The sequence below is a fragment of the Xenopus tropicalis genome, chromosome 1 (genome assembly GCF_000004195.4).
Source record: "Xenopus tropicalis strain Nigerian chromosome 1, UCB_Xtro_10.0, whole genome shotgun sequence".
Classification (NCBI taxonomy): domain Eukaryota; kingdom Metazoa; phylum Chordata; class Amphibia; order Anura; family Pipidae; genus Xenopus; species Xenopus tropicalis.
In genome coordinates, this window is record NC_030677.2 from 112,164,734 (window position 1) to 112,191,213 (window position 26,480).

A 26,480-nucleotide genomic window follows, 5' to 3' on the forward strand; every position below is an offset into this window, starting at 1 on the left:
AGATATGTGCGTGTCTGCCTGCCTGCTTGCTTATGCGCCTTCCCTCTGTAGCTTCTTTCCCTTACTCGCCTCCCGACAGCGCTTGTTCCCCCCTGCGATCCTTGCGTTCCACTGACATCCGTGCCATTTTTCCTCAAGCGCGGGAGTTTTTTCTTACTAATCACGCGAGATTTCGTCTACTCATTCTCCTCTGGCGCGTCTCCTGTCGGCGCCTTTTGCGTTACCGCTCGCCTAGGAATGGCAGGGGACTTCTCTTCTTGATCCGCTCTCCATCCTGAAAAGAAAAATCCTTTTCTCACGGACCCACAGCTAGCAGCATTCGCAAGGAAGCTAGGGAGGGGGCAACCTTGGGGAAGGAGTTTCCCAAGGGGGTTACCAGGGCATGCAGGGGACCTCTCTTCTCAGGCACAGGCGTTTCCGCACTTTCAGGCCTCCCTTAGCCTTAAGGGTGATTCCTGGTAATCAAAAAAAAAAAAAAAAATTTCCATTTATCCTAACTACCCTGAGGGCAGCGCTACTACACTAGCACAGTCCCTGGCTACCTTTACCCCTGTGGGGCTTGACGGTACTGTCCCTCTTAGTGGCACAGACAGCATTACTGCCATGGCAGAGGGCAATCCGGATGGTCCCCCTTCCAGGGGGGGCGTTTTCCTCCTTTAATACCTGGCATGAGCAAAAGGCCACAAATGCCTTCCCTCAGGTAGAATCGAGCCCTTATGCTCTTCCTGTGCCAAACTACATGCCTCTATACTCACACAGCCTTGGCTCTTTACCTGGCTACCTACATGCCTCTGTACTCACACAGTCTTGGCTCTGTACCTGGCACCCTACATGCCTCTGTACTCACACAGTCTTGGCTCTGTACCTGGCACCCTACATGCCTCTGTACTCACACAGCCTTGGCTCTGTACCTGGCACCCTACATGCCTCTGTACCCACAGTACTCACACCGTACTTATACAGCCTTGGCACTGTGCTTGGCAAGGTCCTTGCCACCATATTTACACAGCCTTGGCATACCTTGCACTGCACTTGGTTCGGTACTTGGTATCGTACTTTTACAGCCTTGGCATACCTGGCTCTACACATGGCTCTGTACCCTACAGCCATGGCATATTAGCACGGTACTTTACACAGTACTTAACTCGGTACTTAACATGGTACCTAACAGGCTTCTGGCACGTTACGTTACAAGTGTTTTCACTTGGTACCTTGCCCGCACCGCTCCTGAACCTGTGCTGATCCCGCACCTAGCTCTGGGCCAGCTCTACACTTGTTCTGTGTTAACCCTACTCCTGGCACCACGTCGCACTGACACCGAGGCATTATACTGCCCCCGCTCTAGGCACGGTATGGACACCGTGCTAGGCTCCGTGCTGCCTACACACAGTCACGGTATTCCTACGCTATCAGCCTCATTCCGCATTGGCTCACTTTTTTTTTAGGGGTACCTTACCGTCCTAGGGGAAAATATCCAGCATACACCAGGTGCGGCAGGCTTCCTACCATTCCTTGCCCCTTTTTAGCTCCTGGTCGAGACTTCTCCCCAAGTCAAGGACTACTCTAGCCAGCCACTGCTGAAAGTTCCAGGGGTGACTCCTAAGCCGGTAGCGGCGCAAGATGACCAAGCACAGTTTTTCACCTCCAGTACGGACACAGTATGGCCGCCGCCTGGATAATATATCAGTCAAGCTGGGCCGAACAGTTCCTGATTTGCGCTAAATCTCTCAGGTGTACCATCTCCAGGAGGAGTGACACGATCCCCTACATGCTCCGGGCTGGGAGGATCATTCATTAATCTCCGGACAATCTCCTCTGATGACATTAGGGAGTCCGAAGACATCCTAGGCTCATCTGCAGCATCTATCTTCCTCATTGCATTGGTCGTAGCCCGTCGGTACCTTATGGTCTCGGATTCCTCCCCCTCTCTCTCTTGCATTCCTTTCACATATGCCCGGATAGCTTTGAGTTGGATCACCTGATAATGGCTCCAGGCCAACCGACCCTTTCCAACGTTATTCCTTCCCACGGCTACTCTCGGGAAGGATGGTCACTCTCTCTCTCTCTGTGGCCGCACCTTCCTAGATCACACCTCTCCCAGTTCCTAACTCTCTAGGATTGGGACTCCTTAGATCCACCTGCTCGTCAGCTGCAGACAGTTGGCGTACTGTTGTGGCCTCAGCCCGGGGGACCCAGGCCTTCCACTCCTGCTCCAAGGAACTACAGCTCTCATTTCCCAACTCGGGCTCGCCAAGGAGTACCCTACGAAGCACCCTTTGAGCTAGCAATAGTGATCAGCCACTCCCGACTCTCTGTAGCAGCCTGCCATTCACGGGGCTCTGACTATGGTCAGAGAACCTTGCTCAGTCACTCACCCCCGTGTTCCTCAGGGCAGGTCCTTGTCTGGGAGGACAAGCCTCACAGGAGAAGGGCACCTCTCCTACATAACCGAAGACCAGGCCCTCCCCTTGAGGGGGGCATTACCCTTACCAAGGGCTCCGGGGCTTCACACCCTATCCATGCGATTACGGGGTTCAGACGCAGTCTTATCCCACGGTTCCCATTCACACAGAATTTACTCGCAGAGTGGTTCGAACCATCTCATCAGCCTTGACTCAGGGGTCCTGGTCAGCCCCAGGAATACGGCACCCGATCTTCACTTGGGAGATCCGGACAGCCCGTCTGGCTATCCTTAACCTCCTAGGAGACCAGGCCGCCCTATCCAGTCACACAATACCTCCGCGATAATTTGTCTATTACCTAGGCGGAAGGTGGAGTCCACAAGCCCTCCAGGTATTCAACCATAACCGCAGTTGGGCAGAATGACAGGCGGCATGGCCATTGACAGTCCCCGTCCCCGACCTCCTAGTTCCGCACAGCTGAACGCTTAGTCAGCAACAACTGGATCCAGGAGACAATCCCTAGGTTCCAAAGCGCCCGGGCATAGTGACCGTTGGGGTCTCCCAGAGATGGTCCTCATGGCCTTGGCCTGAACCGCAGGTCCACAATTCATCGTCAGGCATTGTGACTCCCCAGTCCTAACGGCAGTTGTCCGAACGGCCACGGGGACTTCAAACTACATTATTGCTTCTCCTCTTCCTCAGGATTCCTTCCACTCAGGCTCTCTAGGAAAATTCGAGCTGGAGACACACACCGTATTCCGGTGGCCACCCCGGCCAGGAGGGCCGAATTCTCAGACAATGGTCTTCTGGAAGTCAGATTCCGGCACCTTCCTTAGGACCCTGATTCCCAGTCAGGGTATGACCCGTCACCCCGCTCCAGCCTCCCTGAAAACTTCAGCCTGGCCATTATGTTCCCAGCACCCAAGTGCAGGGGTTCCTTTCACCCGTCCTCCATCCCAAGATGGCAGCCCAAAAACCAGTACTCTCAGAAACTTGAAGGACTGTGCGACTCTTCCGGTTCTTCATTCAGGTTTTTCCCTTGGTTACGCGGCCCATGTCCTCCCCAATGTCTGGACAAGGGTCTTTTCTGGGATCCCTTTAACCTCAGATCTCTTCTCTGCCTGCCCTCTTCAACGACGACTGGCTACTACCTGATATAGCCACCCTTCACAGGGGGCCTAAGGGCTACCCCGTCCTTCCTCATCTCAAGTTCCCCCTGGGACCTTAATTCGTTCTCCCATCAGCAGCCCTACCTAGCCTGACATGCGGACGGAGGGGTCCCAAGTACCCTTCCCATCTCGTTTCCAAGGTGGTTCCTCCGCATCAACTAGGACATCCCATTGCATCTTGTCCTCAACCATCTTCTCCAACGAAATGGCCCGGCACTCCCTTGACCAGTCCGGGCCCTGAATCTCTTACTTGACCTAGGACATACATCAGTTGGCATCCCCTTCCACCTGCTTGCTGGGTCCCAGGAGGGTTCACGGGACCACTACCCGCCGAATTAGGGTGGCCATCCACAGTGCATACATTACCAGAGGGAAGTCACCACCTCTCAGCATTAAAGCTCCTTCCTCTAGGGGTATTAGCAACTCTTGGGCCTTCTGGAACAGGGCCTAAACAGATCAGGTCTGCAGCACTGCTACGTGGTCCTCCCTACCAAATTTCGCAAAATCAATATTGCAACATTCCTACTCATTCGGGAGAAAGGTACCACATGCCTCAGTTGCCTAAAACCGCTTGTCCCACCCTTCTCTAAACGGGACAGCTTTGGTATGTCCCCATGGTCCCTGTGTCCCACAGACACCTGTAAGAGAAAAGGAGATTTTGTGATAACTCACCGTTAAATCCTTTTCTCTTAGGACGTATGTGGGACACAGGGCTTCCGCCCCGGAAGCGATCCCCTTGGGGAGTTTTCTGTATATACAAATATAGCTCGGTTCTACTGTCTGTTATCTTGTTGACAAAACTGGCTCACTCAGGAAGTGACGGGGGTATAGTAGCAGGGAGGAGGGGCTTCTTCCTCTTCTTCCTATTCTAGTGTCCTGTTTCCTGCTGGTAGATACTATACCCATGGTCCCTGTGTCCCACAGACGTCCTAAGAGAAAAGGATTTAACGGTGAGTAATCACAAAATCTCCTTTTCTCTTACAGGTGTCTGTGGGACACAGGGACCATGGGGACATACCAAAATCTCCTTTTCTCATATACTCTGCAATTGGCACCCTGGGTGCCTACATGACTTTTCTTGGGACATATTCACAAACTTTTGAGAACCACTGTATGTCCTATACATATACAAAAGATATATATCTCAGATGGTGCTTTACAAGTTCTAGTGATAAAAGGCCTCTTATACCATAGCTGTAGCAGCTGCAATTGAGAAAACAAAATTCAGATGCATAATACAAAAAAAAGTTGATACATTTGAAGAATGTTCACATGTACATCCATGTCCGATTTATCATTGTTTAACCATTTACATTATCACTTTTACATTAAATTGCCTTATCCTCAGAATTTTACTCTACACTTTGTTTCACCCACAGTTTAATACTTTTAACTCGGATAAGTCTGGTGTTGAAAATTTGCTCTTCGAAGCTGTTAAAATGTTCAGAGCAAACCTGAAATCCATGTACTCCTCTCCTGTAAGTTCACTTTTCATTTAATATCAATTATTTTTATGTGGAAATAAGCTTAATGGTAAAAGGGTGAAAAGGGTAATTGTTAAAAAAAAACAATCTCACCTGGAAATGCTAAGAATTTGAAATCTATTTATGTTAGACTGTGTTCTGCAGTGAATGTTGTATGTGAAAGCATACAGCTATATACTGGGAATGTTAGGCAAATTTTCAAAACTGTTTATGTTCATTTGTTCACCATATTGTACAGATCCAAGAGCTGATTTAGGAACATAAGTGCTAAATTGCACTGCTTGAGCTTTTTCAACCTAATCGGTTGCTGTAGCACCTACATTCATGAATCTGAATATGAGGGAATTCCGACCCTGGATCATATAGGATGTGGGAACATTAGATCCTTTATTGTAAAATGTCTGCTAGACCATGTATTGCACATTTTGTGAAAGTTTGACCCTGTACTATTCAGATTCACTGTATTATGTAATGTGTTATGGGGGAGGAGGGCGGAGACTAGTATGTATTATATAATGTTGAACTTAAAGATATATTAACATTGCATGTACACATTTGATACTGTCATTTAATTAGATTTTTTTTCTTTTTATTCCCAGAATGGTCAAATTCATGCCGGTTATAAGGACCTGATGGAAAATTTTCAAATTCTTGTTGGCACTTTAACTCAAGAGAGAGAAGAAAAGGATGTAAAGCTTGTACTGAACCTTTTCCAGTCCTTTCTAGATGAATTCACTCGTGGATACTGTAAGAAGGAGGACAGTGAACCCCAGAAGGTGACACCTGGCTGTGACTATTTGCCAGAAAAATCTGAATTATTTGCATACATTTATCCTACTGAAAGAAGTTGCTACCATACTATAAGTCAGTGATCCCCAACCAGTAGTTTGTGAGCAACATGTTGCTCTCCAAACCCTTGAATGTTGCTTCCCAGGGCCTCAAAGTAGGCGCTAATGTTTGAATTTTTGGCTTGGAGGCAAGTGTTGATTTCATAAAACCCAGTGTTAAGCCAAGCAGAGCCTTCTATAGGCTACCTGTCCACATAGGGGCTACCAAATAGCGAATTATAGCTATTATATTATATTTTTGTATATTATTATACAAACTCTGCAACAGTAAGACTCATTCTTTGCCTGGCTCAGTACCAGCCCTAAATGCAGAGTGAGCATATGCCATGCACGAGGCACATTTATTTAATTTATTGCACATTCATATTGAATTAATGCATTGGCACTAAGAAATAGAGGGTTTTAAGATGCACTTAGATAAAACACACCTCTCAAACAAATCTACTTTATTAGCAGTGGTTTCCAGACTTTTTTGTGTCAGCTTTTCTTTTGAGACCCCACACTTCAGTTGGGGGGGGGGGTCTCAACAGAAGAGGATACAAAGCTGTGCGAGATGGTGCCTGCCAATCCCCCCCTACATAATTCTGCATTCTTATAGCCACTATTTATTTTCCTTTGAGTTCTGGCAAAAAAGGCATTTTTTTATTAGCCTGAGGTGTCTCTAGAATGTTTGCTTTGATACTTTATTTTGGGTGTTTTTGCTAAGGAAATCTAAAACATTAGTCTTATTGGAGAATCCAATTAATTCTGGATTAGCTGGTTTCTCCTTAAAACACATCCACAAACATACAGTATATACTAACCTGTATTTACTATTTGTATTTGAAGCCACTGTAGAAAATGTATCCAATTCATAAAAATGTGGTATTTTACTATTTCCTATTGTTTATTCTTTACATAGCCACGAAAATCCCAAAAGAAGAAACGCAAGCAAGATCAAACAGTGAGTATAAGTACAGAAGGACCCTATAATTAAGGGCTTCTTCTGCTAAAACTAGAAAATACCAAATTACATAGCATTAGTTGTAGTACAGATTTTGGATATGTTATACACAGTGCTTGAGAACTGAATAAGGGGTCTTTCCATTATTTAAAACACCTTAACTTAAGTCTACAAAAAAAATTTAAAATTGTTTGTGTTTGTTTGTAACTAATGCAGCTAAATTAGGTGACCTCCCCATATTTCTGATCTTTCCGATTAATAGGTTTCAAGATAATATATTATATAAGATAATATAATAATTCCCGTTCTAGTAGCTACAGTTACTTTGGATTGGATTGTGTCATGATCACAACACGTGTATGGAATTCCTATTATTTACATTAATTTAGCACAAACCTGCAATTGGTATTGATTTTATATTGGTAGTAAGGTTTAAATGGGTAATATTAACTTAAAATAAACTATATTTCTATACATAACATTCCCTTTTGTGTATATTTTTCCATTATAATGTGTATGTTGCAGTAATGTTAAATTCAGCATAGATCACATACTTGGTCCTAGATGGGTTTCATCACCTGTTATTGGACCTTTTGCTATTTAGATTTATATTGTGTGGATAATAACTTAAGCATGGATGACATTATTTGGTCCTTTGATTTAGGTGGAGATACACGGACATGTGTTCATAAGCTATCAAGTGAATATTGGACAATCTTGTGAACACTGTTCCAACACTATTTGGCCAATGGAGAAGGCATGTCTCTGCAGCAGTGAGTAAACATAAAAAAATTACATTACTTACAAAATTGGTCTAAAAATTAATAACAAGTTACATTGGTGAGTGCTTTTCATTATGCAATTTTTATATTTGTTATCATTACCCCTTTTAATGTTTTTTGCCTCTTTGGTTATAATCCTAAATTCTTAAATTCTAAATAGAGTATTTTCTCCCTGAACAGCATGCAAGATGGTTTGCCATAAAAAGTGTTTGACTAGGATCCAGAATAATTGTTCTTCAATTGGTGGAGGGAAGGTATGTATATTGCTTACTACAGTGTTGCTAGAGTTTAACATAATGTATGTGCAAAAAGGTCATTAGACTGATTTTCTGTGAAAACAGCCAAGTAATGCCTGATGCACAATAAGAAGCACTTGGCCAGGTATAATAAAGCAGATGATGAGCCTTGCAAGAAAGTATTATAAATTATTATGGCAATTTTTTTTACTTGAAAGACTCCTGCCAAACAAAAATAATAAACTTGCCTTATTGTGTTTATGTAAATCATTGCATGCTTGAAATATACAGTAGGCATAGTTCGTTTATTGTTTGAACATCACTTCGAATAGCAGCTCTAGCCTATACTCACTTCTGAAACATTTTCTATCAGAACCTGGGATCCCATCAGTTTGGTGTGCACGTGGCAGACTTGACCAATGATACAAATTCGGTACCTGTTGTCATGGAAATTTTGCTGGAGTACTTAGAGATACATGGACTCTACACAGAGGGAATCTACCGCAAGTCAGGAGCTGCCAATCGTATGCGTGAGCTGAAGGAGTCCCTGGAAAAAGGTGCTGTATGGTTTTGTGGCTTGGACCTGGGTCGAAATAACATGAAATTAAATTAGTGTTTAAAATAGCTGTAGTACTTTAAAAATGTTTATTTAAAGTTTATTTAAAAGCCCTTGTAATTATTTAATGTAAGGTTTTGAACTAGCAGCCTGCATAGTGCTGAGTTTGTGTAGAAACTACCAGTTCTAACAGAATCTGGTATATTTTTCTGCTTTCATTAGGGTTACAGTGCTATATAATCAGGCAAAAGGCCCTCTCCAGTGGGTTTATCCTAAGCATTTGCCCTAAAGAAAAAAAAAAAAACTAAGATTAGTAATGGTCTCATGGCAGATTTGTAAAAATGTTTTGACCAAAAGCCATAGGTCAGAAAAAAATGTCCATTTGTGTCTGCTGCCTTGTGTTTAAATAACCAACATTTCTCTGTGCATGTGGAAAATTTGTTGCATCATAAGTAAGACTTTTGTGCAGGTGAATTGAAATTAATTCTCCATATCTTATATTTTATAACAAGTGACATATCTCTCAATTATAAACAGATCCCAGCTTGGTAAAACTTGACAATTATCCAATTCATGCAATAACTGGAATCCTAAAGCAGTGGTTACGGGAGCTGCCAGAGCCGCTTATGACATTTGCACAGTATAATGAATTCCTCCGAGCTGTAGGTACGTGCATTATGAATACTTAGCCAACAGCATGTTTTGTGTTAAAAAAGATTATTCCCGTCTCATGTGGGATACACTGCTCATCTTCTTTTCTCTGCGTCAGGGTAACATTGCAGTAGAAGTATAAGTAGATCTTAAGTTGGCCATACACTGAAAGATCTACTCATTCGCCAAAGTTGCCATGCGATTACATCTTTCCCTGATATGCACACCTTGAGGTGGGCAATATCGGATTATTTTGATCATTTGGCCCAAGGGCCAAACAATCGAATTACATTAACAGGATAGAGGCCGTCAGGGTGAGGACCACATCAATGTGCTACTCATCCCAACAAGATTTTTAAACCTGCCTAATCCTTATTTGGCCAATTTTTGGCCAGGTATCAGTCAGGTAGGTGGGGCTGTTGTACCTGGACCACATTACAAGTTTGAGTTAGTGTTTACAGCATTTGTTTCTATTGTGATACTGTGTTTGGCAATCCAATATATTTTTCTAGGGCCATCTGAGGGTCCCATACATGGGCTGATTAGCTGCCACTCAGGACAGTCTGCAGCTTTTATTGGCCCATATATGGCCACCTTTACACTACTAATATCACAAAATGTAACTGGGCTTGCTTACCCGAAGCAGGAAATGTCTCTTGACACTTATCTAATCAGTTCTATTGTTCAGCATTAAAGGCGAGAGAGAGAACCAGTCTGATAAGTATCAAGACATGCTTCCTGCTTTACAGCAGTGTAAATGGTAGGCTTTTGATACAGGCTTTTCTGTGTAAAGGTCCCCATACAGGGGCCGACTATAGCTGCCGATATCGGTCCCTTGGACCGATTCGGCAGCTAATCGGCCCATGTATGGAGAGAGCAGAGCGGCCTGGCCGACCGATATCTGGCCTGAAATTGGCCAGATCTCGATCGGCCAGGTTAGAAAATCCGGTCGGATCGGGGACCGCATCGGCTCGTTGATTCGGTCCCCGATCCGACTGCCCCATTGCCGCCCACATAATCCGATCGTTTGGCCCCAGGGCCAAACGATCGGATTATTATTTTTTTTACCTAAATGCTCCCCGATATCGCCCACCCGTAGGTGGAGATATCGGGGGAAGATCCGCTCGCTTGGCGACATCGCCAAGCGAGCGGATCTGCTAGTGTATGGCCACCTTTAGTCATATCTACATTTTACTATACAGCAGACTGACAAATTGGCTTTGCTGTATTGCTATGATTCAAAAATCCAAATGTCATCTATTATCAGCATTTAAGTAAACCACTTTTCTTTCTTGTTTTCTAAAGCTGGCCATACACGCACCGATACTATCGTACGAAACCTCATTTCGTACGATATTCGGTGCGTGTATGGCATGTCGGCGAGTCGACCGATATCGGACGACTCGCCGATCGATGGTCGCACGAAACATCGTTAGATCGCCACGTGTATGGCCAGCTTAAATGTTAAATCATTTCCCTTAAATACATTGTTCATTTAATGTTAAACGATATGCTTGACTTGCAGATATTGTAATTTTTATGTGCTTAGCACACGTTGTACGGCACCTCTCTGTACAGGCTATTAAAAATGCTAGGTAGTTGTCTGCTGGATTGTAGGCCACACCCTTTTTACTTATTAGTGCTTATAACACAGTGGGAAGGTGTGGGAAGTGGTGAGGGTTGCAGCTAGCTATTCCTAAAGACCATGGCAGCTAATGCATGGCTATAACTGCAAAATTAGCTAGTGATACATTCGTAGCAGCCATGGATTTACTACATTCTTTGTATTGCCTCATTCAGAACTCCCTGGGAAGCAAGAACAGCTTTGTGCCATCTACAAAGTCATTGGACAGCTCCCGCATGCAAATTACAACACTCTGGAAAGACTTATCTTCCATCTTGTTATGTAAGTAGGATAATAAGATCTGCATTTTTAAGCATTGTATTTTCCAGGTCCCTTTTGAGTTCAGGTTTCTTGCAGCTGTGTCCAGGGTCACTTGCTTTTCGCTAATGATGCCCATGATTGCCAACCTGGCAATGGTATCCGCCTGTCAATGTGCATAGTTGGTGGATTTCTGCTTGAATTTGCTGTTTGCATTTTCAGTCCAGAATTCACCCTGTATGGAAATAGACAGCTGGATTCAGGCTGTATTGGAGTTTTCTCTGTTAGCAGACAAAAATACCAGGGGTGACATAGCCTACATATGTAAAATTATGTGTAAAATGATGTGTTTTTGTACAGGGTAAAAGTGGCCAAAGTGCTTTTATGAGCACTTCTGTAATTCACGGTATATATATTTTTTTTCTATTATGATATTGGCTACTATCGTGAAAATAAAAAATGAAATTGTCTGTGAACTCTGTATATATTAAAACTCATGAAAAAATGCTTATGTTCTAGTTGTTGCTCTGTGCTGCAACCAAGTTACAAATGCAAAATCCAAAAAATAGGATAAAAGTGGAAAAAAGCTTCAGCAGATTTACTACAAAACAGTTATTGTGGGTAGTGGTAACACATAACATGTTTCGGGTCAAAACCCTTTATCAAGTGTACAAAGACCATAACCATGTGTTCCCATTTTCCCATTTGAGCTGCTGGGCTTGCTTATGTTAACCACTAAGCATCTCTTGACAGTCATCTAATCTGTTCTGTCAAAGGAGAGAACTAATCTCAGGGGGCACTCAGGTTACATTTCATTGCTTATAGCATGAAACCTATACAAAAAAAGTAGAGTAAATTGCAAGAGTTCCTAAAAAGCACCCTGAGCACCCTAATTTATATTTAGGCTATCTGTCCCCTTAAAAGAAACATGTATTGCTGAGAACTACCATTTTTCATTTTTTTTGAAAATCTTAGATTTTCTTAGTTCCTTTTTCTGCTTTCAGGGTGGCTATGGTGGAAGAAGTAAACCGAATGTCTCCTAATTCCCTGGCCATTGTTTTTGCACCTTGTATACTGCGTTGCCCAGATAACTATGACCCACTAACTAGCATGAAGGAGATTGCCAAAACCACAACGTAAGTATGAAACTTCTATTTGTCACTTGTGTTAATGAAAAAATCATGCCTTATTGAGCGGAAATTATCCCTCTGCAGAGAAAGACAGTCACAAAGATACTTATATAATGTGACATCCTGTTTTGGAATAATTAAACATCCTTTTCTTGAACAAATTATTGCATTTATTCAGAAAACTTTCTTGACACCAGTTAGTAACATTATGCTAGCAAAGGTAAAATATTATATCTTCATGTTTTGTAGCTGTGTAGAGATGCTAATAAAGGAGCAAATGAGACATTATAAAATCAAAATGCAGGAAATTGGACTGTTGGAAGCAGCAGAAATTCGTGCAGTGACTAGACTTTCATTGCTGAGAAATACTACAGTGAGTATTGAATACATAAATTGAGCTGGGCAAATGTTCTGACATCACATTCTGGAATCTGTAACTAATACAGCAGTGCCATTCCATGTACCCTATATGCTGGGGATTGTATTTACAAAGTGCTGTAAATTCAGAGCTATTGAAGCCTGAATATACAGAACCAACTGCCTATACATTTCTTTGTATGCAGTTAGTCTTTCAGTGCCCCAGATCTGTATTTTCAGACTGCTGTAGCTCCTTAATTCCAAAATTTGGTATCTCTGTTTGTCACATTAATATTAATGGTGATATGTCCTTTTACTCCTATCTCCCTTAGTGTGTTTACCAGTCTCTGCTTCACCTACTGCTTAAAACATGCACATGTTTGGGCTCAGGAATTATATACACATACATAAATTATCAGACACCAATGCAAACCAATATATGGACAGAGAGCCACACACACAGGGACTTAGCAATAAAGTGAAAAAGTTTATTGAAAAAAAATCCAACGTTTCGAGTACTGACTGTAATAAAACAGAACCATCACGTAGGTAAGGGAATCAAATGTTGCAACAGAGTGCAGAGTTGCAACATTTGATTCCCTTACCTATGTGATGGTTCTGTTTTATTACACAGTTGTCCCTGTATAACTCTGATCTGTTCCCTACACGTTTTTGTTTTCTGTTTTTTGTTTACTTTTTTTACCATGGTTACCTGCACTAGTTTTTGGCGCCCTTTTTCTTGGAGGGGTATTTCTAGGGGGGTGGATGTGTTTGGTCTTTTGGTTTGTCTCTGAGGAAGAGTACAGTCAGTACTCGAAACGTTGGATTTTTTTCAATAAACTTTTTCACTTTATTGCTAAGTCCCTGTGTGTGCGGCTCTCTGTCCATATATTCCCTCATTTTAGCCAGCACCAGGGACAGCACCACACTCCGAACGTTGCTACAATGTAGCTGCCCCTGTGCACGGAATACCAAATAGATACCAAATCAAACACAACCAGCACCAAGGGTCTTGTGGTTCAAACAAATATTAGTGTATTATAATTGCATGTACAACCGACGTTTTGGTCCCTTTTGGGACCTTTTTCAAGGTACAATTACATACAACAACTGTGTTTAAATAGCCTCCTATGAATCCAGGGAGTACCAGTGACATCATATGCACATTAACCCCTAGTGACCATTAACCCCTGACATCATGTAAGTATTAATAATCAATGCTTTCCTGATACAAAAAAAGTGCATTAGTTTTCCACATTAAATACATTGCATTTAAGTATCACACCATAATCCAACGTGCAACAATGTTAAAAAAAATCTCCACTACCGTGGACAGTTTGAAAGTGCAACATTGTAAAAAAAAATCCTCCATCTCTGTGAGTGATCTAAAGTGCAATTTTTTTTGTTTGTGTGAGTGATCTAAAGTGCAATTTTAAACTCAATTGTTTTAACAAAAAATTTGCACTTTGCAATTTGCACTAGATATATACACACACACACACACACACATGCCGCATGTGGCATCAGCCTTAAGCCTCACTTCTGTTTATGATGACTGCATGAATATTTTGTGAAAAGAACCTGCGAGTGCTGTCAATCCAACCCTGTATATATGTGTGTGTGTGTGTGTGTGTGTGTGTATGTATATTTCTCCTAAGAAATAGCTGTGACCACACCCAAGAGCTTTATTGTTATCCAGAACACAATATTCATATGAATCTCAGGTGATCTTTTTGAACTAATTTTTCTCTGTAACAGACTTGGCCTGTTCAAGTGGGATTTGTTTTTCCTTGTGATGGTTTCCTGGTAGGTAAAATTCCCACTGCTTGCTGAATATTCTCTGCATGCCCAAGGCCTTGCTCATGCAGTTTCCAGCTGTGGCTAAGCCAAAGCCAGAAATGTAAAGAATTGCATGTTACTAATTCTTACCTTATATTGTACACAGCGAACATCATTCCCAGTACCCAAGGATAAAGCCCTGTTGGAACCATCAGGGAATCCATGTGGCATGGTATTGAGGTGTCTGGGTGTCACCTCAAACCGGCTTTCAAATTGTCCAGTTTAGAAACAAGCAGTAGGAGCCCTGCTGAAATAGAAGTGTGAACTTTTTTGCCTAATTATGAATCATTAAGGGTTCTGTGGCAGAAAAGTGCTCATACCTTCCCTTTGTCAGTGCAAGCTAAAGGAAATTGCAGGTAGAAGAGAATTCAGACTCCATCCTGGAAACTTTGAGCTGGAAACTTAGAGATCCATGCTGCAGCTGCAGAACCAAATTTTAAATCTCTCTTTAAAAGAGAGAAATCAATATCCTTTTTCTTTATGACCATTATGATCAAACGATGTACAAACTCACCTGTTTCTGAAGTTCTACAGGTCTCTTGTTGTTGCTGTAAGGACACACTTACGTTTACCTCTAGCTTAGGTAAATTGTCTTGAATGGTGTAAAGAAAATGACTTCCCTGGCTTGCTAAATATATTCTATGAACAGTTAGAAACAGAGTTCAACATTCCGTTTTATGCAGAGTGCCATCTTTTTTTTTTTTTTTTCAGTACCATCAGCAAAAGCTATATCACCCAGATTCGCCTTATTAAAATAAAATGATTCCCTGTAAAGTATAAAACATATATGTCAAACACAAGGCCCGGGGGCCAAATCCGGCCCACCTGGCTGTTTTATGTGGCCCTTGGTGAGTGTGTCTGACCATCCAGCCTGATCAATTTCCATTTTCCTCACATAGTAAAAAAAGACTAAGGGGTATATTTATCATGCTGTGTAAAAAGTGGAGCGAAGCATTACCAGTAATGTTGCCCAAGGCATCCAATCAGTAATCAGATTTCAACATTAGCAAAGTATCTATTGGCTGCTATGAGCAACAACACTGGTAATGTCTTAGTCCACTTTTTACACATTTTGATAAATATACCCCTTAGTATCTTACTAAGTATATTAATAAAAAATTTGGCCCGCGGCTTAGCCTGTGTTTTAGATTTCGGCCCCCTTATGTGATTGAGTTTGACACCCCTGGTATAAAACATAAAAAATTATATGTTTCCATTCTTTGCTCTTTGCTAAGCAGTATTTAGACTTTGTGTTGCATGTAGGCCTTGCATGAGATATCATCCATCATAATGAAAGATCCACACCTAAACTTGTTCTTAAGAGCATGTGGAGGATAGCCGCATGCATTCTGTTTGCAAACTAATTTAATGGCTGCTAATAAACTGCACCATGGCACCAACAGTTTGGGATAAACATTTAGGATAGGTTTGGCTGTAATTTAGGAGGGACACAAGCATTTCTGCACAAAAAAACATTTTAGTAATATGTAGCTATGATCTTAATGCAAGTTATTAATTGGTCATTTTGCAGTAAATTCAATTATAAACTTTAAAGGAGTTCTACACCTACACACCACATTGGGTATGCTTTGTGATTTTTTTAAATCTGGAGGCAGGAATTGGGGTCTCAGTTATTAATATTGTGGCAAAATCTTTATGAACTTGCTGCAGCGCAACAAAACTAAGTACCTAATGTAAGGCAGTCATGCTATAATACACCTGCTTATTGATGAAAACCGCATGCTGTAATATTCACACTTTAATGTGTAAAATACGTGCTGCCACATTGCATTTCTTATTCAAAATGTGAAACGTCCCTGTATACAAAGTCATCTGTATACTGTACCAATATTATTTTATCAAAGCATCACTGCATAAATTGGTATGAAACCCACATTCTGCCCTCTGCTTCTTTCCTATAGAGTAAAAGCCAGGCATCAAATGGTAAGAGTTTGCCTGACCTGGATGTGGTGCAAGAAGAGCATCTGTCAGACTCTGAGACTGCCCGGGAATCACAGATATTACTGGACAGAATAAAGACGATTAAGGAGGAAAAGTGAGCAGTACTACTTTAATTCTTATGGTTAATGGTTTGGGGAGGCATTGCTCCAAAACATAGAAACAGTGTATCACTCATAGCCTTTTTTTCCCACTTTCCCTATTTGTTCTCTTTAGGGAAGATATTACCTACCGCCTTCCAGAACTGGAGCAGCGGGGCTCAGATGAAGAAAATATGGATTCTGAGACTTCTAACAGTACAGAGAGTTTACTAGATGAGAAGTTGTCCAAGGCAGAAAAGGAAGGTCAGTATTAAGGTAGTGTGTCCCCAACAATTACCATTTTACAATCAAAGTATGTACTGCAAGGACTGATTTTTACTTTTTCTTAGTCACTGCAACATTTATGGAGAAAACCACTTTGAAACAAATGTGTGGCTCAACAGAGGGAAAGAGTTTGCATATGCCTCAGAAGCAGTAGTTAGCACAAACAGCCCAAAGAGAATCTGAAGCTTTCAGTTTTTTCTTTTTTTCAACTTACAGTACTTTTTATTAGATTTTACAATACATGTAAATCATAATTACACTGCTTGCTTTATCAATATATCAAGAGAGAAAAGAAAAACACCATGACTTAACTAGTATAAATAAATTTGAAGCAACTGGACTTGTTTAGTAATCATTGAAGACGTTTCACTACTCATCCGAGCAGCTTCTTCAGTTCAACTGACTGGTATGGGAAGTCCCCAGCATATATACTCTTCCACTAATCCAATCACAATGGCACTATGTAACTCTTCAGAAAGGTGACATCTGAAACTCACAGAGGTGGGAATGCTGTGGAGTTACTTTGAAAGGATTACCCAAGTATCATGCAACTCTCCAAACAGGTGTTACTTGTTAGAGTTGCATGAATGGATGTGTGAAGAGTTCTGAAACTGCCGGGGTACAGATGTTAGAACAGCATTGTATGTAGCAGACAGATGGTGTCGAAGTCCCCCGCCTCTGTTAAGGGATGGTTTCTCCACTTTGACATGAATGGCCTCTTTTACACCTCTTTCAAACCAGCGGTCTTCTTTGTCCAAAATTTGGACATTGCTATTTTCAAAGGAGTGTCCCTTGTCTTTTAGGTGTAGAAATACAGCAGAGTCCTGGCCTGTAGTGTTCGCCCTCCTATGCTGAGCCATTCGCTTAGAGAGCAGTTGCTTTGTCTCACCAATGTAAAGGTCTGTGCACTCCTCGCTACACTGGACTGCGTATACAACATTGCTTTGTTTTTCCTTTGGTGTTGGATCCTTTGGGTGTACAAGTTTTTGTCTCAGTGTGTTGCTAGGTTTGAAAAACACAGGGATGTGGTGTTTGTTGAAAGTTCTCCTGAGTTTCTCCGACACTCCTGCTACATAGGGGATGACTATATTGCGCCTTCTCTCTGCCTCAGGACGGTAATTCCTTTTGGTGTTCCTGTTGGGCTTAGTTGCTCTTGTTTTGACAAAGGCCCAGTCTGGGTAGCCACAAGCTTTCAGTGCTTTCATATTGCCATTCATTTTGGAGAGAATACTCTAAAACTGGTTCGGGAATATGAAAGAACAGCAAGAAAACTCGCAGACTATCGGAACCATCTACGCTTCAATCTCAGATGCAGACATCAGGGACTCACTCCTTGTAGCCTACGCCTGGGTTCCACCGTAAAAGGTCACAGAGCCAGCAATATCTTACAGAAGGCCCAAAACATCTACTAAATGAACGGGTTAGACAGATCAACTTCACCATTGAGGCCCTTTAACAGAAAATTGAACAACTGAAACAGACTCTGACAAAACAGCTACCTGATGTAACTCTGGAAAGGGTGGTTCAGTTCATTGAACATGCACAGATGGCCCAACACATTAAGAGTAAGGAGAGGCAAATAAACAAGTTCACCAGCTTACTCACGTAGCAGCGGTTTGAGGACAGAAGAACTAACCTGGAGGCAGAAAGATGAGACATCCAAGAACACCAAAGATACATGGGTTAAGAACCTATCAGACAGGGTACTTACTCAGCCAGAAAAGGACGTGCTAGCCAAGGGGTTAAACTATGCAGTGACACCACAACACATCCCAGTGGTTGAGCTCATCACAGCCACAGAATCTGCCATCAATAACAACCATATAAAGGTGGAGGAAGCAGAACAACTCAGACTAAAAGTGTCAGCTGCATTGTCAAGTGCCAGAGCACCCCCCTCTAACCTTACTACACAAGAGAGGAGAGCTCTCACATCTCTCAGTAAGGACCCGAACATCACCATCCTGCCAGCAGATAAAGGGCGATGCACAGTTGTGCTAAACACAACTGACTATCACTGCAAAATGACCTTGCTACTCAGTGATAGCAATACATATGAACCTTTAAGGAGAGACCCAAGCAGCAGTTACAAGAAAAAGGTGATAGATTGCCTACAACAACTTGAAAAGGAGGAAGCCATTGATCGAGCTTTATACCACCGCCTGTACCCCAGAGAAGCTACACCATGCTTATATGGACTCCCCAAGATACATAAAGATGGAGCACCACTCAGGCCTATTGTCAGCAGCATCAATTCAGTGACTTACAGCATTGCAAAATACTTGGCCAACATCTTAGCCCCATTGGTAGGTAAAACAGTGCATCATATCCAAAATGCCAAAGAGTTTGTCACCAAGATTCAAGGAGTTAAACTAGAGGCAGAAGAAACTATGGTATCATATGATGTCACTTCACTGTTCACATGTATACCTACCACAGAGGCTACTGAGACTGTAAGAAATCGACTGCAGAAAGATGACACCCTCAGCAGCAGAACGAAACTCAGTCCCAACCAAGTATGTTTAATGTTAGATTTGTGCCTGAACACCACATACTTCAAATACAAGGACCAATTTTACAGGCAAAAACATGGCTGTGCAATGGGTTCACCAGTTTCTCCCATTGTAGCAAACTTGTATATGGAAGAAGTGGAAAGGAAGGCCCTACTCACATTCAATGGAACTACACCAAGTCACTGGTTCAGGTATGTAGATGACACGTGGGTTAAAATCAGATCCAACGAAGTGGCGGCCTTTTCAGAACACATTAACTCAGTGGACAACAACATCAAGTTCACAAGGGAGGATGTCCATGAGAACAAACTTGCTTTTTTGGACTGTTTGATATCCATTCAAGAGGGGGGTATCTTGAAAACAGAAGTATACAGGAAACCCACTCACACGGATCAATATCTGTTGTTCGATTCCCACCATCCGCTGGAACACAAACTGGGTGTCATTAGAACTCTACACCACAGGGCGAAAAGTGTAACAACTGATACAGAGTCCAAGGACAAGGAATGTAAACATCTCAGAGGAGCACTGAAAGCTTGTGGCTACCCAGACTGGGCCTTTGTCAAAACAAGAGCAACTAAGCCCAACAGGAACACCAAAAGGAATAACCGTCCTGAGGCAGAGAGAAGGCGCAATATAGTCATCCCCTATGTAGCAGGAGTGTCGGAGAAACTCAGGAGAATTTTCAACAAACACCACATCCCTGTGTTTTTCAAACCTAGCAACACACTGAGACAAAAACTTGTACACCCAAAGGATCCAACACCAAAGGAAAAACAAAGCAATGTTGTATACGCAGTCCAGTGTAGCGAGGAGTGCACAGACCTTTACATTGGTGAGACAAAGCAACTGCTCTCTAAGCGAATGGCTCAGCATAGGAGGGCGAACACTACAGGCCAGGACTCTGCTGTATTTCTACACCTAAAAGACAAGGGACACTCCTTTGAAAATAGCAATGTCCAAATTTTGGACAAAGAAGACCGCTGGTTTGAAAGAGGTGTAAAAGAGGCCATTCATGTCAAAGTGGAGAAACCATCCCTTAACAGAGGCGGGGGACTTCGACACCATCTGTCTGCTACATACAATGCTGTTCTAACATCTGTACCCCGGCAGTTTCAGAACTCTTCACACATCCATTCATGCAACTCTAACAAGTAACACCTGTTTGGAGAGTTGCATGATACTTGGGTAATCCTTTCAAAGTAACTCCACAGCATTCCCACCTCTGTGAGTTTCAGATGTCACCTTTCTGAAGAGTTACATAGTGCCATTGTGATTGGATTAGTGGAAGAGTATATATGCTGGGGACTTCCCATACCAGTCAGTTGAACTGAAGAAGCTGCTCGGATGAGTAGTGAAACGTCTTCAATGATTACTAAACAAGTCCAGTTGCTTCAAATTTATTTATACTAGATATACCATGACCTGGATGAATGAAAATCTTCATAGACACCATGACTTAACATAACTGGTAGCTCCCAAAAAAAAAAACCTAGACACATCAAACATAACTATAAATTATCAAGACAAGAAATGTTCTTCCATATTTTTTGAGCGAAGCTTTCCATTTTATTGAATATAATGTTGCAAAAAAATGTGTGTGCAGACTTAGTATATTACAAGGGAATGAATATATAAGGAGGTATAATAAATATTTTGTACATAGTTACTTAACTTGGTGTCCTCAACCACCAGGCTGGACCTTGGTTAGGTTTCCTCTGGAAGTTGTCATCCAGGCGGGAGGCCAAAAGGTTTATAACATAAATAAGAGTTCAGAAAAAGAGCCTTGTTGGCTATGCAACATGCTATGGGCATGAGCCAATGTCATAGGTAGTACCAGGGCAGTCACAGTGGAGCTTGACTCAGAGATGAGAGATAGCTAGGTTAGTTAGCACATGTGACTTTATCCCCATCAGGAAGATTAGTGGGAAAAGTAACCCTGAGATGAAACTACAATTTGGGATTAAGCACTGAGAAAACATGTCGTATGGGAATTCTCAGGTACAGATGCTGTTTGACAGAGAGAGAAGTGTGACTGGAGTGTTGGGGAGAAGCTGTATCAGTTGCCCATGTGACACAAAGTTTCACCAGCACACCCTTACCTCCTCCAGTAATTAAACTCGGTGCACAGCCTAGTGAGTCGGCACTCTCACGACAATCCAGCAGAAAATTGACCGGCACAACGAGTGAATAAACACGCAGGGGCTAAGCCCCGCTTGCATCACAAAGTATAGCAGCAACGTTTTGGGGACCAACAGTGACCACCCAGACCACCCTAGTGGAGAAACTAGATCTGATTGCCACATTAATTTGCTCTGTAGTGATAGTATCATACAGTTAAAAGTTGAGAGTTGCTAATTCTCTCTCTAAACTTCTAACATGCATTTTCTTTCAGCAGTACCTGCTTTTAATCCATCCCTGGCACCATCTGACAACCTTCAGGCACAGGCTCCCCTGTTTGCCATGTCTGTGAACCAAACTAGTTTCAAGCGCAGACCATCTTCTTTCCTGGCCAAGATGAGGGGTCACAGGAAGAATCCCGTTATGCCAACATCAAACATCAAGTTACCCCCAGGTCTAATAAAATCCACAGATGCTGCTGAGGAGTCTAGTTCGGTACGGAGAAGAGAACAGCCAGGAAGAAGGACGGACAATATTCAGTCAGTCTATGTCCCAGAGGGAACAGAAATGGGAACTGTACATAGAGCACTAGAGTACGAGCCTACAGCCAAACTCAAACGCCGCTTTTCAGACCCGCACCTGCAAATCCCTTGCCCTGATGAGTCCAGCCTTTAGGAACAAAAACTTAACCTCCATGTCTGCTATCTACCCATGGTATTTCTGCTATTAGGAATATCACTGTGATAGCAGTGGTATTTTCCTTGAACTGGCATTTCAAAGAACTGTTTTAAGGACACAAAGGAATGCCGAGTCTTTCATTGTAGAGTGGCAGGTTAAATAGAGGGGATTTTCATTCCCGTTTACAGTTTCCTCCACTTGCCGGCAGTAGTTATTCCGATCTTAGCCCTCAATTTTATTTCCAGCCTTGTAATATGATAGGACCAAAGGTGAGTTCATTTTGCCTTATGCTGTTCACCCGCTACAGTAATATTTTTATATATGTGTATATTATAAAGCTTTTTAATATTTTGTTAACATTTTGTTTTATATAAATGTGTATTAACACAGAGGCCAAATGTGCGTGAGAATGGTAGGATGTGCACCGTGGAGGTTTTTTTTTTTTTTTTTTTTTTTATAAAGATCAACTTTTTTTTTTTTTATGTTTTATTTTATGCAAATGACATATTCTGCATACAGATGCAGTAACTATTTATCCATCTTTTTTATAAACTGTAACATCAGATGTGTTTAGTATATGTCTCTTTCTATTCATTCATATTCTTTGTTACTGCTAGAACCAGCGAGCCAAAGTGAAAAACACAGCAGAACACTGATGCCAAGATGCATTGATTGTGCCCATTTATTTATCTGTGGCGTCTCCGTATAGAACATTGTTTGGCCAGATGCTTTAGCATGGTTATTCAGCAGTCATCAGCCTCAGGTTCTCTGGTGCTATTGAACTGCAATTTTGGGAATTTTATTTTCATATCCTCTGACTGAGGGCCAAGTCCTACAATTTTAAAGCTTTTAGGTCAGAAAAAGAAAGCATAATTCTCTGCCTCATAATTCCTAACACTAGTTTAATTCTAAATCATCTAGAGAACACACGCAGCAAACATCTACAGTATAGCTTCTGAATTCTGAGTCTGACACCCATTGGTGGGGCAAAACAATTTTAGAGAATGCTTATTTTGTTCTAGAACAGGATGACTGTTACAACAATATTGGGATGGAGGTGTAAATACATGTTGAATTGCAAAGTCTGTTCTACTGATAAAGTACACTTACAGTGGCACTGCAGGAAGGCTGTTATGGTTTTGTTAGGTTAGGTTTTTACTAGAGGTACTCGGCTTTTAGTCCTATTTCTGCTTTATGGAATTGGTGCCAGCATAGTGACTTTGACTGGCAGCAGGAGGAACTATACTTCAGTATTAACATAAAGCTGCTTACAAATAGCTGTGTTTCAGGTTAGGGGCCACAATGGGCCACTGCCGCAAGATGTGCAAGTTCGTACCTGATGTTTTATATCTTTGGGGTTATTGCAGTACTTGAAATGAGGCCTTTACTGACTACACTATTTAATAGAAACAGCAGCCTCATATTCCTTAGGCTATTCTAATTACTGTAGATGTCAGGGCCTGTGTTAGGACTGGACAGAACATGTTGCATGTTGGCCATCCTGGACCTATGCAGTTGTAAGCTTGAGCTCTAACTCCTGCCCTGGGAGATGTGCAATAATGGTTCATATATGTTAATTCACAACCTGCATAAGGATGTTTGTGTTCCCTTTTCTTTGCGAGACAGGGGAGCTTATTTTCCATTAACCAGCAAAACATACGGTACATGGCTGATAATGTCTTCTAAATAATCTTTATGAATCGCTCCTCCTGGTAAATGGATATACTTAAAAGGTTTGGAGATAAAAAAAAAAAAAACAACGGATATGTTTTGTGTGGCTTCTCTTGTTGAGTAAATCAAGGGTACTCAGTTGTCTGAGAGCTGCCTAGCTGAATGAATTAGTTAAGACTAAGGAAACCGGTAATAACAGGTGCTGTGTGTATGAATGGACACAAATATTCTTGTGTATATTAACCTATACCAATATATATATTTCTTAATGTTTATATAAAACCAGGATTTAGACAGAGTTGGACTGGCCAGCTAGAGTACCATAGGCTCTCTCAGTGGGCCCCATTGTGGGACAGTTCGCATCGGCCCTCTATTTTCACCACAAGCCTATATAACCTTTATACCAGTTAATTGACCTGATAGAGGGTCCCTGGATGTCAGGGCTTTAGGAGGCCCAGTCCAACATATTTCCCTTTAAGTGCCTTATTGCCCAGGCTGATGAGTAGTGATTATGAAAAGCTTCCATGCTACATTTTTGGAATGTGCAAATTTTGCTTCAAAACCAAAGCAATAAATCAAGTGTTTGATTTCAAATTTTTAACAATACTTGATGCAAACTGCTGTTTTTTTGCTGTGGATTACTTGACCTGAAGCAAATTTTGCAATCTTTTACTATATTGTTTCCTTATCCAATTGGTTTACAAACAAACAGCCTTTGGCTACTGACTCATGGAATTTTACTCATTTATTTATGTTTTATCTTGGCAGCAGCATTCCAATTTTATATTTAATTGCGTATAGAACCCCTTGTTGTTGCTTGTGTTATTGAACACATTGGTTCTGCATGTGGTAGAGGCAACAATGGCTCTTCTATTACTGGAAACTTTGTAGAATTTGTTTGGTTTCCTTGTGCAGCAGATATTGGCCGCACACATTATTTGGCTAGGGTCAGTGTTGTTAGGAAGGGTCAGCTGAGCAGTAGACACCCCTACTTGGGTTTATCGGGTTGGAATCTGAATGTAGTGAAACTGAATGTATATGAAACCCTTTTGTAGATACTGAACAATGATTTTCTTTTGCACTTTATAGAGGTATGATAGAAACTTATCACATTTCTATCGGCTGAAACTGTTTTAATAAAGATTTGTGGGCAGTCTACTATGCTTGTGGGCAGTCTACGGCTTGAATATCATGTATCACTCTGATGCTTCTCTAAATATGACCAAACAGCCAGCTAGCTATCCTGTGTGCTTCAGTGAAATAAGCCAAAGGCAATTCCATGTCATACTCTCTCATTATGTATGCTTATGGGATGCTTCAGATCTTTTGGCCCAACATTGGTCTGGTGTTTTTCTTACATCATTACTCTCCCTGCCATATTTGTTTTTCACAGCTGTGTATATAAACGTCCAGAATGTGTTCCTATTTAAGGTTGCCGCTGATCCATCTGATGTTACTTACTGGGAATGTGCAGATTTCCATGCAAAGCTCACTTATCTTTGTTAAATAAAGTTATAATTGAATCTACTGTTTCAGTTTGTTTGCTTAGTTTTTATTTCAGAGAGGCGTTTGAGTCTCAAAATGTTATTTGTAAAGGGGGGACAGAAACATTACAAAAAAATATCTTTATAACAATAGGTGCACAAGACATGAAGACCAAAAGAACTTTCAAATCTTCATTCATCCAGGTGTATTCACACCTGGTGCCTTTTGGCAGGGCCTTCTGGTGCATTAGTATTCAGTATTAATATTCATTATTATTCAATGCAAATATAGGTACAGCTCTCATCTTTTATTCCAAACCTTCCCCCATCACAGCTTATGTATTCTACATGGATCAGAAATCAAATCACAACCTCTCTGTTACTTCCATAAAATTCCTATGTGTTTTGTTTTAAGAAAATCTTTTTGGGGGTCAGTGCTTAAAACAGATAATTTCTCAATTTAAATAGGGAAAAGGGTCCCTTCTTTCTGCCATGTAAACCTACAGAAGGACCAACTCCTATATATATATAATGTAAAATAATGTTTTCATCCATCAAGTTAATGCCCCTTTTTATACAAGACAGCACTTTATCTGCTTTAGTAGCCACAGAGTGAATCTGCCTGGAATTACACAGTTTGTTATCCACAAAATTCCCAGACCTTTCTCAATTTTGAATTCTCCCAACACACTACCATTTAGAGAATAACTCACATTTATGTTATTTCTACGAAAGTGCATAACCTTGCGCTTATCATCATTAAACTTTGTGACACAGGACTTTACATTACAATGCCCACCTTTCAAGGTAAATTATGAACAAGTTAAAAAGCAAAGGGCAAAGGACAGACGTCTGTGGTACTTCACTCTTAAAGGGACAGTAACACTAAAAAATGAAAGAGCTTTAAAGTAATAAAAATATAATGCACTGTTGCCCTGCACTGGTAAAACTGGTGTGTTTGCTACAGTAACTACTATAATTTATATAATAAGCTGCTGTGTAGCCCTGGGGGCAGCCATTCAAGCTGGAAAAAAGGAGAAAAGGCACAGGTTACATAGCAGATAACAGATAAGCTCTGTAGAATACAATAGTGTTTTATCTGTTATCTGCTATGTGCCTGTGCCTTTTCTCCTTTGAATGGCTGCCCCCATGGCTACATAGCAGCTTATTTATATAAATTATAGTAGACTTTCTGAAGTAAACACACAACTTTTACCAGTGCAGGGCAGCAGCACATTATATTTTAGTTACTTTTATACACTCTCATTTTTTGGTGTTACTGTTCCTTTAAAGTGATACTGACACCAAAATAATCCTTTTCAATAAATGATTCTACCTCCAAACATACCTATAACTCATGTGGACCGTTTTTTCCAGAAAGCCCTTGTTGTCTAAATAAATACTTCTTAAGAT

The 26,480-nt window shown here is 41.5% G+C and overlaps 1 protein-coding gene across 7 annotated transcripts in view; it reads left to right on the forward strand.

Moving 5' to 3' along the window:
- Positions 1-25,115, forward strand: part of myo9b (myosin IXB) — a 90,242-nt gene extending 65,127 nt beyond the window's left edge. For 3 of the 7 annotated variants that reach the window (XM_018097636.2, XM_018097643.2, XM_018097648.2), the window contains 14 exons: positions 4,951-5,049; positions 5,655-5,831; positions 6,805-6,846; positions 7,511-7,619; positions 7,809-7,882; positions 8,238-8,421; positions 8,958-9,086; positions 10,872-10,977; positions 11,958-12,089; positions 12,333-12,456; positions 14,199-14,246; positions 16,202-16,335; positions 16,455-16,582; positions 21,509-25,115. In XM_018097636.2, the coding sequence (XP_017953125.1) occupies positions 4,951-5,049; positions 5,655-5,831; positions 6,805-6,846; positions 7,511-7,619; positions 7,809-7,882; positions 8,238-8,421; positions 8,958-9,086; positions 10,872-10,977; positions 11,958-12,089; positions 12,333-12,456; positions 14,199-14,246; positions 16,202-16,335; positions 16,455-16,582; positions 21,509-21,909 (1,887 nt within the window). In that variant the 3' untranslated portion in view covers positions 21,910-25,115. Of the gene's footprint in view, positions 1-4,950; positions 5,050-5,654; positions 5,832-6,804; positions 6,847-7,510; positions 7,620-7,808; positions 7,883-8,237; positions 8,422-8,957; positions 9,087-10,871; positions 10,978-11,957; positions 12,090-12,332; positions 12,457-14,198; positions 14,247-16,201; positions 16,336-16,454; positions 16,595-21,508 lie in introns of all 7 variants that reach the window. The other 4 variants (XM_018097654.2, XM_018097651.2, XM_018097641.2 and 1 more) reach the window with 4 other exon arrangements.
- Positions 25,116-26,480: the final 1,365 nt, after the last annotated feature.